Source organism: Ambystoma mexicanum, chromosome 12, assembly GCF_040938575.1.
Source record: "Ambystoma mexicanum isolate Mex_15411 chromosome 12, UKY_AmexF1_1, whole genome shotgun sequence".
Classification (NCBI taxonomy): domain Eukaryota; kingdom Metazoa; phylum Chordata; class Amphibia; order Caudata; family Ambystomatidae; genus Ambystoma; species Ambystoma mexicanum.
This window is the reverse complement of record NC_090936.1, coordinates 586057995-586079224: the sequence shown is the minus strand read 5'-3', so window position 1 is coordinate 586079224 and position 21230 is coordinate 586057995. Positions and strand designations below refer to the sequence as shown.

Sequence of the window (21230 nt, the reverse complement as noted above, 5' to 3'; positions counted from 1 at the left end):
AGCATTGTCACCCCAGAGATTACCCAGAAGGCTCAGACCTTTACGAGTCCATGCCTGGCATGACCTGTGCACCACATGCATCACCAATCTGCATTCAGCTTTGCTCACCTTTTGTAAGAATACCATCTGCCAGTCCAGGCCTTGGAAGAAAGGCTCCTCCTTCACCTCCAGTGCCCTACACAGGACGTGAAAGAACAGGTCAGGGAAGCAGCTCAGAAAAGAGGAAGATGCAGGAAGAGAGCAGGGTCGAGGGAAAGGGTAACTAGAGCGATAAAGGTAATGTAGCTGTAAAGGCAGAATTCCTTTTCAGGGGTTCTGCGGTCCCAAAGACCTAGACTTTGGTTTGCTTTTTTTGTTGGTTTCCCTGGCTCTTTGACCCTATATTTGTGGTCAGAGGGGATGGAACAAGTTACTTACCTGTAACTGTTGTTCTCCAGCATGGGTCTGGCATGGATTCACATGCTCATGAATATTCCCCGTCGTCAGGCCGGGAATCCTCGGTATAGAAAAAGAAAAAAAAAAAAATCAGTATCAGTTTCGTTTCTGATCTGTCTTTCTTAGTAGTAACCAGTCACTGGTCTCTGGGTCATACTGCCCCCAGCCAATGACTGCCCTCTCCCTAAGCTCCGGCAGCCATCCTCAGATTTGGTAGCACATGAAGTGGCAGTATGACCAAGTGAAGAGCCGCAGAGGGGTAGGCGGGAGGGTTCGCATGTGAATCCATGCCAGACCCATGCTGGAGAACAACAGTTACAGGTAAGTAACTTGTTCCTTCTCCAGCATGGGGTCTGGCATGGATTCACATGCTCATGAATAAGAGAATACATAGCAGTACACACATGCACAACCACGGGAGGTGGCAACAGGCTCAACATTAAGCAATACAACAACTCAACATTAAGCAACTCTTACCTCCTCACCAGGCTCACCTTAGGCGAACAGGTTGCGCAGCACTGCTTGGCCGACCCTGGACTCCTCCCTGGAGTCCCGATCGACGCAGTAGAATCTTGTGATGGTGTGCATCAACCTCCACGTCGCAGCCCTGCAGATGTCCAGCAGGGGCACACCAGACAGGAACGCCGTGGTAGCAGCGATCGCTCTGGTCGAATGGGCTCTCGGACGGCAGGGCAGCTGTCGGTTTGCCAACCGGTGACAGTGCTTGATGTAGCCGGAGAGCCATCTGGAAATGGAAGTCTTCGAGAGAGCCTTCCCTTGATTCACAGTCCCAAAGTTCACAAACAGCTGTGACGTCTTCCGAAAACACTTCGTGCGGTCCACGTAGAACTTCCGCGCTCTAGCTACATCCAGCGAGTGCAAAGTCCTCTCAGCCGGCGACGAAGGCGACGGGAAGAAAACTGGCAACACCAAGGGCTCGTTGAGGTGGAAGTCCGACGGCACCTTAGGCATAAAGGATGGGTGTGTCCTCAGCACCACCCTCGTGTCATGAAAAGTCAAGTATGGAGGCTTGCAAGATGGGGCCTGGATCTCTCCCACTCGTCGTGCGGAGGTGATGGCCACGAGGAAAGCTGTCTTCCATGACAGGAACTTCAAAGGCGCTGAATGCATAGGCTCGAATGGGGCCCCCATGAGCTTGGTCAGCACCACATTAAGCTCCCACGCCGGGGCAGGAGCCTTCACCGGTGGGAATGATCGTAATAGTCCCTTGATGAATTCTTTCACCAGGCGATGAGACCACAAGGACGCCCGTCCCGTCGTCCTGGTATATCGGGAGATTGCAGCCAGATGTATTTTGATGGAGGCGTGAGCCAGTCCAGCTTTGGGTTAATCATCTGTGCACGGCACCAGACAGAGAACCTCTTCCATTTATGTCCGTAGCACTTGAGAGTTGAGGACGTCCTGGCCTTTGCAAGAACCTCTCTGCAGTCGGCCGGGATGTCGTACCCCCCAAACTCTAGTGCTGCAGGAGCCAGGCCTGCAAGTTCAGCGACTCTGGGTTGTGGTGAAGAATGGCGCCTCCTTCTCTGGAAAGAAGGTCTGCGTCCGTCGGCAGCTTGACTGGTGGGGACGTTGACAAGTCCACAAGGTCCGGGAACCAGATCTGTCTCGGCCACGCCGGTGCGACGAGGAGCATCCTGCACCAGGACCTCTTGAGCTGGTTGATGAGCCGGAGCAGCAACGGCAGCGGAGGGAACGCATAAAGAAATAGGCCGGCCCAGGGGAACGAGAAAGCATCGCCCATGCTCCTCGGCTGGGGGAACTTGCTGGCGAACCTCCGGCACTTGGAATTCGTCGCTGTCGCAAAGAGATCGATTTGGGGTTTGCCCCATCGTCAGAAGAGTCGATCCACTTGATCCTGGCGTAGTTCCCACTCGTGGCACGAGCGCAGCTCCCTGCTGAGTGAGTCGGCAATCGTGTTTTTTATTCCTGCCAGATGAAGAGGCACCAGAAACATCCCTTGGGCAACGGCCCAATGCCACAGATCTTGGGCTTCCTTGGATAGGGCCGGGGACCTGGTTCCGCCCTGCTTCCGGATGTAGGACATCGTGGTGGTGTTGTCGGTGAAGATCCTCACCACCTTGCCCTTGAGGGACGGAAGAAAAGACCTGAGGGCCCAGAAAACCGCGCAGAGCTCCAATATGTTGATGTGGAGAGACTTCTCCTCCGGGAGCCAAAGGCCTCTCGCTTAAAGATCTCCGGAGTGTGCTCCCCAACCTTCCAGGGAGGCGTCCGTCGTCACCGTCACCTGGTGAGCTGGGGTCTGAAAGTCTGTGCCCGCCGACAGATGGGAGCGGGTACCCCACCACCGGATCGCCTAACGGAACCTCTCGTTGAGGGATCCTGTCCTCGAAGCTGCCCGTCGACTGGATCCAGCGGGCGTCGAGGAACTCCTGTAAGGGTCTCATCCGAAGCCTGCAAAGGCGCACCAGATTAATGCAGGAGGACATAATCCCGAGGAGGGATTTGATAGATCTTACCCTGGCCATGTCCGTGGCCAGCAGACGCTGCACCTTGCCCAGAATGGTCCTGGTCCTTTCCTCCGACGGCGAGGCCAGCCACGCCACTGTGTCGAGCTTGGCTCCCAGAAACAGGGCGACTTGCGACAGAACCAGGTGGGATTTTGGAAAGTTGATGGAGAATCCCAGGTCCATGAGCAGCTGGACGGTCCTCGCAGTGTGCTCCATGGCGAGCTCCCTCGTCCTTGCCCGGATGAGCCAGTCGTCCAGGTAGGGGTAGACGTGGATCCCCTGTAGGCGCAGCCGCGCCGCCACCGGTGCGAGGCACTTGGTGAACATCCTGGGTGCCGACTTCAATCCGAACAGGAGGGCCTTGAACTGGTAGTGCCGCCCTTGGACCACGAACCTGAGGAACTTTCGGTGCCTTTTTAGAATGGGGATGTGGAAGTAGGCATCCTCCAAGTCCAACGACGACAGGAAATCGCCCTCCTCCAGCTGTCCCAGCACATGCTGGAGGGTGACCATACGGAGCTTCTGTGCCTTGATGTACTTGTTCAGTCGTCGTAGGTCCAGGATGGGGCGCCATCCTCCTGTCTTCTTTTTTACGTGGAAAACCGGAGCCCCGAGGCCTTTTTGGGACGAGCTCGATGGCACCCTTCTTGAGCATCGCCCTTACTTCCAACAGTAGTTGAGGGACGTGATTTTCCTTCCTGGCCACGGGTGGAACGCGAGGGCATTTCTTCTGAAACTCGAGGGCGTGCCCTTGGGCCAGGGCGTCCAGCACCCAACGGTCGGTGGAGATGGACTCCCACACACTGACGAATCTCGCCAGCCGGCCTCCCACTGGGGTGCTTCGGCAGGGGCCCGACCCCACGGTCGGTTCAATCTTGTTTGGAGGCCGCCTTGCCTCCTTGTCGACGACGGGCACCACCTGACTTGCCGCGTCCCCTGTAGGCTTCCTGGTACGAAGATCTTGCCGCTTGGCGGTAAGTGGAGGAGCCACTGCCGGATGCCTTGGAGGCACCTTGTTTGCCTCCCGCGCTCCGAAAGGACGGCCGTCGTTGTTGGAGCACTCTCAGTGCCAGGGCAGTCTCTGTGTCTGTCTTGATGGCCTGAAGGGACTCATCAACCGCCTTCCCAAACAGGTTATTCCCGTCGAAGGGCATGTCCAAAACCTTGGTTTGTACGTCCTGGCGGAAATCTGTGGCCTTGAGCCATCCACGTCGTCTCAAGCAAACGCCGCTGCCCAACTGACGGAAACCTGTGTCGGCGATGTCCGTTGCCACCGTGATGGCGTGGTCCGAAGCAATCTCCCCCTCCTGTAGGATTTCAAGGGCCTCAGCCCTTTTGGCGTCCGGAAGGAAGTCTAACAAAGGGGCGATTTTGAACCACAACTCCGTCGTAGCGTGCTACGATAGCCAGGGCGTTGGCCGCCTTAATAGTCGCTGCGAATGAGATGATCCGTCGTCCCATCGTGTCCAACTTCCTGCCCTCGCCGTCCGGCGGGGAAGTTGATGTCGAGGCCGATGCCCCCCCAGCTTTCTTCTTTGCCGCCGCCGAGACGACCGAATCCGGGGTAGGTTGTGCCCGAAGGCACAAGGGGGCAGCGTCAGGGACCCGGTACTTCTTCTCGTACCGGTCCCTCTTTGCCGGCGCCGTGGCACGGTTCTTGAGGAGGTCGAGCCCCTCATCCCAGATGTCATCAAGAAGCGGTAAGCGAGGACCGTCTTCCTTTTAGCCTCGCGCCGTTGGTAAAGGAACCCTTCCTTCTTTTCTTCTGGGCAGAGCTGAAAAAGCTCGGATGCCCTGGAAATCATGGCATGAAAGGATCCAATCTCGTCCGGCGGGGACGCCCGAGCAGGGGGCGACGGGGGACACGTCCCGTCGTCGCCTCCGTCGTCATCTGTACCTGTCGTAGCCGTGTCCGTGCCTGTATCATCCCCGTGGTTAGTAGACCGGAGGGAATGCAGAGCAGGCCGCAGAGGTGGGAGAGGTGGCGTAGAATGCGTCGTCGTCCTCTTATGCGGTGGACTCTTCGAGGGTCCTGGCTCCGGTTCCCCCATCGGGTCTGGCTCAGGTACCTTCGTCGGGCGAAGGGGCAACCTTGTCCTTATCTCCGAGCATGAGGACTGAATCGCTGACAAAATGGCCGCCGAGGTGTCCTGCGGCGCCAGAAACTACAGGCGCGAGGGCTCTTGAGGAGCCTTGTCGGCGACACCGTCGCTCTCGTCGTCGCCCTCGTCGGGATCCCTCCCGATGGGCTGGGCCTCTGCCACGACTTCGATGAGCTCTTCTTCAGAGGTCGTGTCCGTATCCATGATGGCCACCAGCCCCTCCCCCACCTTTTCCAACGAGGACTTCGTGGGGGTCTTCTCAATGGGCCTGAAAGATGACTCCCTCCACGGTGGCAGGGAGACTCTGGGTCCTGAGGGCGCCTCCACTGGTGTAGCCTCCACAGGCTGAGCCAGGGCCGCGGCGACATCCTCAATCGAGGTCTTAGCAGGGTGAATTAAGGCCATCGTCATCTTCTGGACGGCTGGGGCCTTCACCTTGGGGGGAGGGTCCGAGCCTCGCTCCCCCTCTGCCAGAATCTACGAGATCGATCGGGGCCTCTCCAGAAGCTTCGCCGGGTTCTCGGACTTCCTCTTAGCCGAGCCAGAGCATTGGCTAGCGGTTGATGGCGCCGGGGAGGATGCGCCCTGCCTGGAAGCCAAGGAGCCCGACCGTTCTCCTTGTGCGTCTTGTCCTCATGGAGACAGTAGAGGCATAACGAATGCTCGTCCTCCTTGAAAACATTCTGAAGCTGGCATCCAGGGCAGATCCTGATCAGCTTCCCGGGCGTCGAGCTTCCTTTCTCCTGGGCCATGTCCGGGGTAGGCCTCGGAACTTCTGGAATCCTCCAAAAGCGTAACTCGACGAAATCTTCCCCCTTGAGGGGCGTAGAAAACTCCGAAACCGATCCCCGTTGATCGGATGTAGAAACGGTGGAGCTTGAGGCACTATTTAACCCAAAAATGAGAAAACAATCTCCTGAAAAAGCGCGAAAACGCAGCAAAAGCTCGAGAGCTACAGCACGAGGACTCCCAACACTTGAACGTGCGGTAATAATCTGAGGATGGCTGCCGGAGGCGGGGCTTAGGGAGAGGGGAGTCATTGGCTGGACGCAGTATGACCCAGAGACCAGTGATTGGTTACTACTAAGAAAGACAGATCAGAAACGAAACGGATACTGATTTTTTTTTCTATACGGAGGATTCCCGGCCTGACGACGGGGGATATTCATGAGCATGTGAATCCATGCCAGACCCCATGCTGGAGAAATATACTTACACCCCCTCACCTAGGCAACCCTTTTCCATTTGCAGTTCCCTTTTAAGCACCACATGTTGGCCCTAGAGTGGTTTATATCACTGATGTTGCGAAGCATGCTGGCAGCAGCTGTAATCTAGTTTTTGGTTTAGCAGTGTTAAGATGGACTATCAGAATCAGAACCTGTAGACCGATTCTGAGAGGCCACCCTATTCGGATCAACAGAGTCAAACTACGATGTTTGTGTGACTGAACAGCAAGACTTGGAATTTAGGAGGGAATGAGAGTAGTGAATGGGGTCAGTTAAGCACAAAGAGCACTCCTAAAAATTCAGGTTAGGCAAATGTGTAAAAATAGTCATTTATTTAGGTCTCAAACAAACTCATTAATGAAAAACCCCAGTTAAGTAACACAGTAAACCATTCACTATTATATACACATTCATCATGGTGGTGTACTCTGCTAAGAGCACGAACACTTGACCTTTAAATAAAGTTAGATATAAGTTACAAAATACTGTGTGTAGCAAAGCAAGTGAATAAAGAAATCGAAGTAGGTAAGTAATCAATACTTAGAAGAAAGGAGATGATACACACCGTACCAATCCTTAAAAATAAACGTTCTAACCTTAAAATGTCTTTCCCTCGCTAGGAAAGCAGAGGCTTAGTGCCCTTAGAGCCACAGGTCCCAGTAAAATTATTTTCAGGAGGCTAGGAGTCTCTTTTAGCACGTTGCACAAATGCTGGCTTATGGCAACACAAGTGTTCCAAATGTTAATGAAATCAAGAGGAAAGTCTTTAACAAACCCTCTCCCAATCCATCGACCTTAGGGGAGACCCTGAGGAGGATACTAGGCCAGAGCACAACCGGTAAGGCTAGGAAAGAGTTAGGGCTAGGAATTTACACCTCTGGAAATCGATGGAGGCAGGGGACCAAAACAAGTATGTTTACACCCCCCCATACTTGGATTAACTCTGGGCCCACTGTAGGTGTTGCTGAAATTGCTGGAGCTTCTGGATTCGTGCCTTGGTTCCGTTGGAGGAAGCCCAGGGGTCGTGGGTGCAGAGGTCAGTGTACCAGAGGAAGTGAAAGAAAGTTTACCAGAGTGCTTGCCTGATGTCCTGGGGTGAATAGTCTCTGGTTGGTTCGGCACAGAGGGTTTTCAGAGTCCTGGCAGCGAAGCAGCAAAGCAGCAGCCGCTTTTGGGTCTGGCGATGCATGTACGTTGAGGAGCTTCAGTGAAATTAGGCCTTTAAGCAGGAGTTGTGTTCCAGTTGTTCCATCACATCAGGGGAAAGGAGTGCTGCTGTGGATTCCTTCTGGTCATCCTGGAGAGGCAGGAATTTGCAGATGGAATGTTCCGAGTGTCAAAGGATACTGGTTCAGAGCGTTAGTCCTTCCAGAACCTGGAGAAGACAAAACTGTCTTCGGTCTGAATTAAAGTTCCCAGAAATCGTTATACCTGACTGGGTATGAGACTTGATTTTTTGGCGTTGATTGAGAACCCTAGCTGGAACAGTAGGTTGATGGTATCTTGGGTGTTCTTGAGACATGCTTGAGGTGTGTCTCCTGTAATTAGATAGTCGTCTAGATAAGGATACACTGCAATGGATGTTCTACGAATGTGGGACACCACCACTGCTAGAAGGTTGGAGAATTCCTTTGGCGCTGAGGTTATGCCGAATGACAGTAATTTGAAATAATAATCAGCGTCTCCCACTTTGAACCTCAGGAACTTTCTGTACACTAACATTGAAATATGAAAGTATGCATCTTTCATGTCTAATATTGCCATGTAGCCTCCTTGTTTGAGAAGTATATTCAGCCTGAATGTTTTGTGCCTTGACATATTGGTTTGCAGAAAGCAGATCTAATACAGGCGCATGGTTAGTACACTGTTCTTTGCTGGTTGGTAACAGGGTTTTAGTAGAAATTCGATAGAGTATCGGTCTGAGACGGTAGCCAGCATCCACTTGTTTGAGGTTACCTCCTCCCATGCGCAGTTGAATGATGAAATTTAACCTAATGGAGATACATGGGAGGGAGCCTTCATGGAAAGGTCACTTGATGTCAGGGGCTTGGGAGCATCAAGAAGCTGCACGCCTACCTCTACCCTTGCCTCGTCTGAAACCTCAGTGTTGTAAGGCCTGGTAGGTAGATTGTGTTCCCTGATGTGTACGCGGAAGAGGACCCTGATGAAGACCCTGAAATCGTGGGTCTGGAGAAGGCCTAGGTGTGAGCGAAAGTTACAGCAGGTGTTGAAAACAGCGCGTTGGACATACAGCTTGTTAGAAATTTGGCTTAGGGTCTTATTTATTGGTCACTTGTTAGGCACTTATACAGGAAGCAAATATGCCAAGGGCAACAGGGAGGGGACAGGGGATGAAAGAAGGTGTAATTACAACAATAATAAATAACTAAGATACTTAAATAATAAGATGAACCTCCTATGCCTTGTGAGTGTTCAGAACGTGCAAGTGCTGAGGGGAGAATGGTATGTGATAAGTGCTGTGGCGCTCATAGTGAGCAGAGGGTGAATTGCTATGCAGAAAGGGTAAGTGCAACCTCCAAGGGAAGGGTGAGCCGAGGCAAGTGCAGAGGATGGACAGCAGCTAAAGAGAAGAAGTGGGAGGTAAGGGCCCTAAAGATGCATGAGAGCCCTGCCCTTCAGTCAAGCTACTGTGCGATTAGCAGGGCAGAGAGGGAGTGAAGGAAGAGGAGAAGAGGAAGGTCTTGAGGCTTTTTTTAAACTTCAAAAGGTCCTGCTCTAGGCGAAGAGGGAGGGGGTAGCTATTCCAGAGAAGGGAGCCCGCTGTGGAAAGCGAACCACCATCTGCTCTCTGTTTAGCAAACCGCTTCGCACGCAAGGAATTTGTGTCAGAGGACCACAGGTGTCTAGAGGGGCATTATTTGGTCAGAAAGAGTTGCAGATAGAGAGATCCCTGGCCCCAGACAGCCTTGTGGATGATGCAGAGGGATTTGAATGTAATCCGCGCTGCTATCGGGAGCCACTGTGTAGGGAAGGAGAGATGCAGGCCAAGGATAATTCTCGCTGGGCTATTCTGGATTAGCTGAAGGGGTCGCAGAGTGAAATGAAGCTAGATTAAGGAGGAGGCTGTTGCAATAGTCAAGCCTAGAGAGAACCAGAGCCTGGGTAACATTGAGTCACTGGGGAAAGGTGAGGAAAGGGAGAATTAATTTTAGAAAGAAGAGCTGAAAGTGGGACTTTTAGACAATGTTGTTAGGCAAGATTTGGAGCAGTACCCTTTGGGTGCACTACAACAACCTTGACCTCCTGGTAATAGGAACCCAACCTTTGGTATAAGTCTGTACTACACTGGTTGGTAGTGTGGCTGAGCAGCCAGGCTTATCTCAAGAAGGGTCTAAACACTTAGACTCAAGGTTTCTTGATTAAGCAATTATTAATTTATTTAACAGTCAGTTTGAATAAGTCTTCTTCAGAAGGGGAAACATAATAGTAACACACAAATATACTCCAAAATACACTCTTAGTTTCTCTAAATTAGCAAATACCCATTTGGGATGGCAGACAGACACTTCCTACACCCTCAGGTGACTTAAATAGCTAGGACACTGGACATTAATATATCACTGGTACATTTAGAGCAATACTGAGATGAGTGTTAAAGTAAAGAGGTTTCCGAATAAAACATCAGATCACACAAATATTCTGAACTAGGTAAGTACTTTTGAACCCCCAATGCAAAGTAAATTAACCCTATCCTGGAGGGAAGGTAAAACACAAACAGAGGAGAGAAGAGTCATTCAGAGAGTCAGGCCAGCCAATGTCAATTAGGCAAAAGTCTAGATGAGCTGAAGCACTTCTTGCAGTTAAGTAAATGTTTTGCACAATGTTTTAGAAGTCTTTGTAGAAAAAGTAGAATCAAAGTAGGGTCACAAGCTGGGAGGCTTAAGGTAGAAGATGTAAGCAACTCTACAGAAGCAACCAAGACAGGTCTCAACTGAGATCAAGTAAGGTTACAGCAACAAGAGGTAAGTTCTCTTAGACTGTACAGTACCTTTGGTTAGACGAAATGGTTCCAGCAGGCTTCTGTTCCTGTGTGGCTCTGCAGATCCTGTTGTTCCTGGGTCTCAGTCGTGGGGACAAGAGCAAGGACTTCTGGGGAATCCTGCAACACAACGCGGCGTTCGGCAACAGAAAAGGACCAACTTCTATTCAGTGGCACTTCGCAGTTTCAGCTCCTCGCGTATCAGCAAATAGCACCACTGCGGACTCTCGGATACCACTCTGGACTTCCCTCGCATCTCGGGTGCAGCACTATGTTGAGGTGGCTCAGGCTTGGTGCGTCCTGCTTACTGGGAGTCCAGAGGATCTTCCACAAGCTCGGGCCTGACTTAAAAGTGATGCACTCCTTTTGGTGTTCCTCTCCCTGGCACTTCGGTTCCAGCAGCAGCGGAAGTTCAGCCAGCTCCGATGAGTTCACTTTGGAGTGGATTGGTCCCACCAACTCAAGGGGAGAAGTCATCCTTGGAGGGCTGCTCTAGTCTAGGTGAATTCGGAGCTTCAGCACAGCAGCAGGGCTTCACCGGGCAAACCAACGGTCCAGGAGTTGCAGCAGGCGTCTCTTCCAAGTTCTTCGGATTCCTTCGTCCAGTGGTCGACTCTGCCTTCTAAAGCCAAAAAACCTTGCCTTTTATGCAGGTTTCTCCCATTCATTCCAGCCTAGCTGTCAATCACACAGCAGGGTGGCTGTCCTTGCCGGACAGCCAGGCCGGCCAGATAAACTGGAGCCAGAGGCGGGCTTCATTCGTGAATCCCACCACAGACAAAACGGACAAAGGGACTAAACCTGGTTTGGCGCGCAGAGTAACTCTCGAAGGACCTTTCCAGCAAGAAATGGTGAAAACAGAAGACTAGTGCCATTTTTACCAAATGGGCACCCAAGCGTTCCTTACTGCAGCTGCGAAAGCTTCATATTCGTATTCAGCCTGCTGTAAAAACACAATGGTAGTAAAAAGTAAACCACTGCCACAAGCCATTAATTGTAGAAAGGGTAACATAAAATTGTTACATGAGAACCCAGAGAAAAGGGATGCTAAGTAACCCCTCCAGCACTCTAGGTAAAATAGTCTGTGCTGGGTCTAGAAAGTTACAATTGTAAGTAAAGTCGATTTCACTTTACTGCTCTTGGAAACAGTAGTTTATCCAAGAGATGGTATTTAAACCTTTGGGAAATCTAAGAGACTTCACTGTGCCACTGAAAGTGCTGTGCGTCACAAGGCAAAGATGATGCCTATGGAGTTTGTCAGACTCCAAAACCAAAAAGAAACGGTGTTAAATCAAAGAAAAATTACATGATAGAGTGGGAAAAAGGTCTCTCTCTCCTAGTTGAAAATTAAAACGTCCTAGAGTCCATTAAAAGTGCTGGGGGTCTCCAAGGTAGAGAGAAATTAGTACATTTCTGAGAATTCTCCCTAACAAATGTCCCGAGTGTGAGGGATGAAGGAGAGAGAGGAGTCAAAGAGGACTCCGCGACTCCTGGCTTCCGAGGAGGTAGCAGGGGGAGTACCCCTGGAGGAAGGCCAGAGAGATGGGAAGAAGTAAGGTGCAGGGGTCTTAATAGGGAGGATCTCAGTTTTGCTGGCACTGAGGCAGAGATTATTAGAAGTGCACCAGGCTTGGATGGCAAAGAGGCAGTCGGGGATGAAGCAGGGTGCAAGGGCGTCTGTAGTAAGTTTGAAGAAGAGTTGTGTGTCATCCATATAGCACTGGAAGTTAGGGGAGAAGAGGAAATGAGGCGTGCAAGCAGAGTAAGGTAGATGTTAAAGAGGCAATCTGATAGAATAGAGCCATGGGGGACGCTACAGGGTGGAGGAGGCAGTAGGGGAGGAGAAGGAATCCAATATGACTTTGGAGGAGCGATCGGTTAGGAAGGAGGTAAGCTAGTCCAGTGCCTGCTCCGAGATATCGAGGGTTTCATGGAGCTTTTTTATGAGGACGGAGTGGTTCACTGTGTCAAATGTAGAAGAGAGCGAGGATGAGGACAGCAGGAGAGTTGGAGTCAAGGGATGCAAGAAGTTCTTCACGGGTGTTCAGTAGAGCAATTTCCGTTACTGTGGATGTTCAGAATCCACACTGATGATCGTGAAGACCATCCACAAGTTTAGTGTGGGAGTTAAGTTGGGGAGGGCCAACTTCTCAAGCAGTTTCACCAGGAAGGGGGTAATGGAGATGGGGAGATAGTTGGCCGGGCAGGACGGATGCAATGGTTTAAGGAGGGCGCACAAGTGAGTGCTTGAGGGAGAAAGGAAAAGAACCAGTGGCAAAGGAGTGATTAGAGAGATCAGCGAGAGACGAAATGTTGACCTTGATGGTTCTGGATGAGCAAGGGGCAACTTGTTTAGAAGAGACCTTCATTGAATTGACTACTTTGGTGACTTTTTCTGGAGAGAGAGAGGGGCAAAGAAAGAGGAGGGCGAGGGAAGGTGGGGTCAGGAGAGAGCGTGACATGGCTGATCAGTATGTCCTGGGTTTTAGAAGTAAAGTGGGAGGTGAGTATATTGCAGAGGGCCTGGGATGGAGTAGGGGCAGAGGATACTTCTGACAGATTGTCCAGTTCCCTGCAGATTTTGAAGCTGTGTTGTTGGAAGCGACAGATACTCGTGCCCGAATGTGGGCTCTTTTCTTTGCATGGATAGAGTCTGTAGCACCTTTGGTGCAGGCGGCAGGCCAGTTTGTCAGAGGGTGAACTTCAGTGTTTTCCGATCGAAAGGCTTGCAGGAATTGCAGTGCCATTCGGCATAACCGCGTGGAAGACACCAGTTACATACTAGGTGTGCATATTTCCAGGGACACTTGATTGCAGGAAGGACACAAATTAAAAAGGTGTCTGTTCCATAATGTTGTATACATTTAGCGGCAACTAGACAGAAATCAGCAGAAAAGAAAGTGGAAAGAGGCATTCTAAAAAAGAAATATAAATGTAGAGACCCCCCCACTCTCCCCTACTGCAAGGCTGAAGCCTAGTGAAGGCCGCAGCCGGCCGTCTAGGAGATGACGTTGGTCTAAGCTTCAGACGGTAGTCGCCGGACATTGGAGGAGTGATCGTCAAGCCGACTTGAAATAGAACTATATTAATTCTAATTATTTTAAAAACTGCAATCCATCTCAGTAGCAAAGCTCTGCATATGCGACTGACCACGATGGCATAAAAAGCAATGAGGGACCTTGATGCGTGAAGGTCATGGGTACAATACACGTCCCACAGGAATAGCATTACAAGCATGCCCAGTCAACGTCCCTTTTTGAAACTTGAAAACAAGAATGCAATACTCTGCACCTACCACTAGATGTCGGCCTATGGCATGTGATTTTAAGCAGATCCACAAGCCTCCAAAATGTTTGTATTGTACGATAGTCCTACTTGCTAGTTTCATTTTTTGTTGTATTCTGAAGGTCTAAATAAATAACTATTATAATTGACTGTCAAAACTCAATTATTGTGTGCAGACTCACTGAGGGCCCCTAACTCCACTCACACGAGAGCCTCGACTGCTCTCCATTGCTACCTTGATTTGGTTTTGGTTATAATCTTCACCGCAACTGATGTGGCCTCCTAAAATCTGTCCACCAGGCCAGATTCTAGAAATCCATCTTAACATATTTTATACATTCCGCCAACCTTGTGTTAAGAGTACTTTGTTTGTGCTTAATTGAACCCTTCAGCAACCCACACTCTCCTACGTCTAGTCCATATTGCTCTGTCACACTACCTTAATAGTTTGGGAACACATAGGGCCTCATTCCGAGTCTGCCAATAACCCTGCCGATGCTACCAGAGCCCTATCTCCCAGTGCCACCGGCTCATTACGAAGCCGGCCGCCGGAAAGTCAGGCGCCAGTATATTTGTTCATCCCCATTCCCATAGAGTCCTACGGGAGTGGGGACACCGGAGCACTGGCACCGTTCGCAATGGTGCTGGTGCTCCCATGAAGAGTCTGCCTACTGTGGTCACTGCGCCCGGCAGGGTCAGACCTGTCAGGCACAGCAGTCATGGTAGGCAGACTCGTACTTTGCCGGTCTGGAAACAAGGGTGCTGGTGAGCTTACTGGCACCTTTGTTTCCGGACCGGCAAACTTGTAATGAAGCCCGTAGTGCGTTTCCCTGTTCGGCAGAATAGGGTGGCCTCTCAGTGTCTACCCAGATGGCTTTTTCTGAAAATCCCTTTTCACACCATTGAAGAAGGGCAAAGACCATATGTAAATCAGGCATGATCCGATCCCAAAAGAGGCAGTCTAGCCGGATCTGTTAGGCCCAACCTTTCTGAACAATAACACAAGCAAGACCTAAATGTGTTTGGGCCACATTCTTCCTTCTCACTAATGTGTAGCTAGAGTCTCTAGGCATGACAAGCTAGGGACATACATCAAACATACTGGTCCCATTTAGGGTGACAAATGGAACACATAAAAGTGATAGCTGAAAAGGTCTGCATGAATACAACAAAAACAACAACAAAAATGGCAAAGCTCTGGGCAACCCTCCAGACCTGTTTTTCAGCCTGCCCCATAGCTTGTGTGAGGCTGTGATCGGATTATGGTCATACCAAAGGGATTTCATTCAGGCAGTAACAGTAAATGGAATTCAAGTGAAGGACATAACAGGATGGCTTCTCCTCATGCTTAAACATGCAAGCAAGTGGCCAAGAAAATGGCAGTATGACATCTCCTACGGTGCAATAAACAAAAAAATTCAGTTTCAGAGTGTCTCTATGGCTGCGTTCCTTTGTCCAGCAATCCATGGGAGATGGAAGTCATTCAGTCAAAGGTGCTTGGAGTGCTGTTAATATGGATTTCCAAAATCAGCCCTGGTCGGAGGCCAACCTATTTATGGTAAACAGGGAAGATACTGAGAGGTTAGCCAAAACCTCTAGTCTAGGGTATTTTGGTCTAGGGCTACAATGAGTCCACACAAAACACCACCAATAATTCAGGTCAGATAGTAAGTATGAGAATGCATTACTTACCGTAAAAGCATTTCTGATGGTTGTATCTGCTTAGATTCACATGCTGTGCATAGGTCCGACATCCAGTGGTCACTGCGGAGTATTGCATTTTGTTTTTCGTAGTCGAAAAAGGGACGTCGACAAGGCGTGTCTGAAACACTATCCCTATAGTGACGTGCGTTGTACCCACAATCCCTCACGCGTCGAGGTCCCTCTGTTTGTATTTTTCTGCCCTGAGGGAGCCTTCTAGACGTGAGTGAGTACAGAAAAGAGAGAGATATAAAGGAAGTCTATGTTCCTTCCATCCGAGCGGGGAGGAAGGGTGGGCGCATGTGAATCTAAGCAGATACAACCATCAGAAATGCTTTTACGGTAAGTAATGCATTCTCTTCTGACGTTTGTTAATCTGCTTAGAATCACATGCTGTGCATAGACTAGCGAGCAGTACCCGGAGTTGGCGGTGGGTTATGAGAGGGAACAGTAGAGAAAAGGTGTCCTAATACTGCCTGTCCCACCTGGGAGTCAGATCTAGAGTGTGCATCTAGACAGTAGTGTTTTGTAAAGGTGTGCACAGACTCCAGGTAGCCGCTTTGCAGATGGACTCAAGGGGAACATTTGCAATGAATGCTATGGATGCCCCCGTGCCTCGACTAGAGTGTGCTCTTGGCCTAAAGGGCAGTTCTCTCTTAGCAAGAGTATAGCAGAGAGTGATGCATTGAACAATCCATCTAGAAATAGTGGATTTTGAAACCGCATCTCCTTCTCTTCCTGCTGCCACCGAGACGAAGAACTGATTATTCTTCCTCAGTGGTCTGGTTCTTTCCATGTAGAACATGACCGCTCTGCGTACATCTAGTGTGTGCAGAGTCCTTTCTCCCAAGTTGGAAGGATTTTGAAAGAACGTTGGTAGTTCTATAGATTGGTTTACGTGGAATTTAGAAATAAATTTCGGAGCAAACCTAGGGTGAGTGCGTAGAACCACCTTATCTCTGTGAACTGTAACGAAGGGGTCTAGAATAGAAAGAGCCTGAAGTTCACTTACTCTCCTGATGGAGGTGATAGCTATTAAAAAAGCAGTCTTAAGAGTGAGGTGTTTAAGAGATGCTTTGTGCATGGGTTCGAATGGAGAGCCCATGAGTCTGGTAAGTACCACATTAAGGTCCCATCCGGGAGCTGGGTCAGCTATCGGGGGGTGTATTCTGTTTACTCCCTCCATGAAGGCCTTTATAACAGGTATCCTCCACCACGACACTTTGAGTTGGGAAGTGGTGTATGCAGAAAGTGCCGCTAGGTGGACTTTAATGGAGTTAAACACTAGACCTGAATCCAGTAGGTGGGTCAGGTATAGGACAACATGTGTGGGAGAGCAGTCAATAGGGTTGATGCTTTTACTCCTGCACCAGATGACAAATCTTTTCCACTTGCTAGAATAGCAGCGGCGAGTGTTAGGTTTTCTGGCTTCCCTGAGGATGTCCATGCATCTTTGCGGGAGTTGTAGATGTCCGAACTCTATGATTTCAGGAGCCAAGCTGCTAAGTTCATGTTCTGGGGGCATGGATGCAGAGTCCTGCCCTTGTCCTGAGACAGCATGTTGTACGGGCAGGGGAGTTTTACTGGGGGAGATAGAGACATCTCCATCAAGTGAGCGAACCATGGTTGTCGGGCCCATATTGGGGCCACTAGTATCATGGTCACTTGTTCCTGGTGCATCTTGTGCACCACTCTGTTGAGAAGGGGAGTCGGGGGAAAAGCGTAAACAAATTTCCCTGACCATTGCATCGACAGACCGTTCCCCTTGGATTGGTTCTGGGGGTACCTGGAGGCGTAACTTAGGCATTGTGAGTTCTCCAGGGTTGCGAACAGGTCTATTTCTGGGAATCCCCATTGTGTGAAGACGTCGAAGACGATGTCTTCGTGCAGGCGCCATTCGTACTCTTCGGGCAGGGGGAAATCTCTGCTGAGTCTGTCTGCCAGCAGATTGAGTTCCCCGGTTACATGTAGTGACAGTAGGAACATGTCCTGTTTGAGAGCCCACTTCCATATATTCTGGGCCAGTTTGGACAGGCCTGGAGAGTGGGTGCCCCCCTGCTTGTTGATGTAGTACATGGCTGTAGTGCTGTCTGTAAGGACCATTACTGTCTTGCCTTGTAGGTGTTCCTGGAAGGCTTTTAGCGCCTTGAACACAGCTAGTAGCTCCAGTAGATTTATGTGTTTGGATGCTACGTTCGGAGTCCACACTCCGTGAGCAGTCTGATGGGATAGGTGCGCCCCCCATCCTGTGAGGGATGCGTCTGTGGTTAGAGTGGCTTCCGCCGCGGGTGTGGCAAAGGGTTTCCCTTTTTCCATGTTTTCCTTTGTCCACCACCGTAGCGAGAGAACCAAGGCTTGCGAGACCACTACTAGATCCTCCCATAGTCCGCTGGCCTGACACCACTGGCTGTTGAGCCACTCTTGCATTAGGCGCATGCGCAGGCACGCGTGAGGTACCAAATAAATACACGACGCCATCATTCCGAGCAAGCGCATTGCTTTGCGTACCGTCACCTCTCGACCGGTCACATATTGAGGGATCTGAAACAGCATGTTTTGGACCCTCTCTTTGGAGGGGAAGACAAGGCCGTCCTTTGTTTGAATTAGAGCCCCTAGGAATTGCTTGATTTGACTGGGGTCTAAACTGGACTTCTTTTCGTTGATGGAGAAGCCCAACTGGAACAAAAGGTCTACCGTCTTTTGGGTATTGGAGAAGCATGTTTCGTAAGAATCCCCTCTTATGAGCCAGTCGTCGAGGTAAGGGTAAACTGGGATGGACAACCTGCGCAGGTGGGCCGCTGCCACTGCCAGCACTTTCGTGAATACCCTTGGTGCCGATGCTATGCCGAAGGGTAGCACTTTGAACTGGTAGTGTTTGCCCTCTATCATGAACCTGAGGTATCTTCTGTGCGCTGGCAACATTAAAATATGAAAGTATGCATCTTTCATGTCCAATGTTGTCATGTAATCTCCCTAAGAAAGCAGTGGGATCACTTCCTGTAAGGTTACCATACGAAACTTTTGGGGTTTGATAAACTTGTTCGCTGGGCGCAGATCTAATACAGGGCGCATGGTTAGATCCTTTTTGGGTACAAGGAAGTACACTGAATAAATACCTTCCGTTACCTGAGATAGAGGCACGACCTCTATGGCTCCTTTTTCCAGCAGTTGTTGTACTTCTTGGAGAAGGATGGCAAGATGTTCCGGTGTCATGCGACGTCCCCTCGGGGGTCTGTAGGATGGGGAACTGTTGAATTCGATACAGTATCCGTGGGCTACGGTGGAAAGTACCCAACGGTCTGACGTTATCTCCTCCCATGCAGGAAGAAAGGATGTTATCCGGCCCCCGACCAGTGTTGCATGGGAGGGGACGCGAATCTTCGCGTCACTTGGAGTTGTTGGGGGCTTGGGAGCCTCTGGGGGTGGATCCCCGACCTCTCCCTTTACCCCGGCGTTGGCCTCTTTGGCTGTACTGCCCACTATTGGTCTGGTAATTGGTGGCAGGGTATTGTTGATGCTGACTTTGTTGTTGTTGGCCACGAAAAAAGCGTTTGTTGCCATAGCCGCGTCTGGTAGTGGGCTTAGAGATTTGGTCAAGAGTCTTGATAGTATCGAACTCTTTTTTAGCCATCTCTAGAGCTTCATCCACCGCTTTTCCGAAGAGGTTAGAGTCTTCCACAGGTTTATTTATTAAAGACGCCTGTGTCTCCGGTTTAAACCCTGAGTTGCGCAGCCATACATGGCGTTTTAGGAGTATTCCCTGCACCAGGGAACGTCCCGCTGTTTCTGCCGCGTCCAGAGAGTTTTTTACAATGCTCTGGTTCACCTGGGTTCCTTCGCCAATAGTTGAAAGTAGGCGTGTACGTAAAGGCTCCGGTGCTTCCTCGGCGTCCTTGCGCAGTTTGGCCCACTGCGCCTCTGCATAGCTAGCAAGCAAAGAATTGTTGTTCGCAATTCTTGCTGAGAAGGCAGCCGAGGAAGTTACTCTTTTTGCAAGGGCATATAGCCTTTTGCCCTCCTTGTCAGGGGGTGCCTCACTGGTGGAAAGTGGTACCCCTGCCCTCTTTCTAGTATTAGATACTACTAGGGAATCCGGAATGGAATGTCCCCTAATGTAGAGCGGGTCTGAGGGTGAAGGAGTGAAAAGTTTTTCAATTCTCGGATTGACCCCTCTGATCAATGCGGGAGTGGCCAGCGAAGGGATGATTCTTCTCTTCACAGAAGCTAGGAGGGGAATGGTCTGGCTGACCGGGGGTTTCTCTTTAATTACTCTTTCCACAAAGTCTAATTCTGGAGAGAGCTCCCCAGTGTCCAGTTCGAAATGTGCTGCTGCTCTGTGCAACAGGGCATTGAAAGTGAGCTGATCGTCAATTGGAGACGTGTTCCTAACCGGTGAATTGTCAGGAGGATTTAGGTTTAGGACATCAGTGTCGGAATATACTGATGGGGATTGCCAGGGGTGCGAAGGTCCTTCTTCTGGGTTTTCTCCGAAGCCTTCCTCTATAATGTCTGGCCTGTCTTCCAGACATTCCTCCTGGTTCTGTCCTTCTTCATCGTCCATGAAATCATCCTCTTCCTCCAAGTATTGTTCCTCCCCAGTGAGGTCGTATACATTATGGAAGTCTGAGGCTGTGTCCTGCTGGGGATCGACTAGCCTCGGATTTTTGGCCCTGGGGTCCTCCTGAGGCCCTTCTCTAGTCCTCTTGGGAGTTTGAGAGGTCTGGGTATTAATAAACCTTTCCATCCTCTCCATACAGAGGTGGAGTCTTTCCATGGTTTCATGGGGTACCCCAGAGCGGTCTGGCGGGGGAAAAATATAGTCATCTAGCTGGAAACGGCTCGACCTCTCCCAAAGCGTCGAGGAAAGTGTCCCGTCGCCCTCCGAAAAGCCTTCAGGTGTGCTGGGTGACCCCCCCGACTGAAGGGGGTAGTCCCTGCCTTCCTTCGGGCTTTTTCGGCGTGTCTTTCGACTTGTGCGTAGCGCTCGACGTGTCCTTCGGCGTACGCTTCTGGGCGTCGGCTACAGCGATCCTCGCCAAGCTCTCGGCGACTCGTTTGTCGGCGACTCGTTTGTCGGCGGAAGCTTGCGTTTTCGACGCTACGGGTGTCGATCGTTCTACGGCGGTATGCGCCTTTTGTTGATGCGCGCCGGCCGATGGTTTGGGGGCGGCGCCCTTATTTGCCGAAAGCCCAGTCGCTGGTCGCGGCTGCAGTTGCGAGAGGGGCTTCGAACCCGAACGGTCCGAGGAGGCCGCCGGTGGAACCTGCGTCTCCTTGGGCGCCGAAGCTCTTTTCGTCTTAGACGAAGAAGAGCCGTGGGTTGTGTGCTTAAGTGAGTTTTTGTGTGCGTCAATGTCCCCGGGGTGTTCATCCCCATAAGCAGGGCGTGAGCCGAGCCCGTCGGGGCCGGGGACAGACGACGAAGCGCGCGAGCGCTCCTTAGAGGGATTTTCGACTTCCGTAGCGGAGGTCGTGTTATCGCGTTCCTCGTCACTGTCGGTGGTAGCAGCGGCGGGTGAACCTTCGGCCTTCGACATCGCGGAGGCCGCCCACCTTTTAACCCTACGGTCTTTTAGAGTTTTAGGCTTAAGAAGCCGACAAGCCGCGCAACCTTCCTCCTTGTGATCGAGGGGCAAGCAGCGGTTACACCGTGAATGCTTGTCCTTCCAAGTAAATTTGCCCTTGCAAAGCGGGCAAAACCTAAAGGGTGTCCTCTCCATAGCCGAGGCAATAAATCGCGATAACCACCCCAAGGGAAAGGCATTCTCAGAAAAGACCCAGAGATGTCCCACGACCCCACTCTCCCTACTGTATATGGCCTGCGAGGCCAGGCCACGTGTTCGGCAACGCCGAAGGATTTCCTCCGCTCGACCCTCCGTCGAAGATCTTGCTCGGCGGAGAACAGCTTCACAACTGAAAACAAAATGCAATACTCCGCAGTGACCACTGGATGTCGGACCTATGCACAGCATGTGATTCTAAGCAGATT

General features: G+C 50.9%; 1 protein-coding gene across 1 annotated transcript in view; it reads right to left on the bottom strand.

Annotated features, from left to right (window-relative positions):
* Positions 1–21230, bottom strand: part of GRK2 (G protein-coupled receptor kinase 2) — a 474914-nt gene that overhangs the window by 75045 nt on the left and 378639 nt on the right. Inside the window, exon 16 of the mRNA XM_069628947.1 lies at positions 109–175. Within this exon, the coding sequence (XP_069485048.1) occupies positions 109–175 (67 nt within the window). The remainder of the gene's footprint in view (positions 1–108; positions 176–21230) is intronic.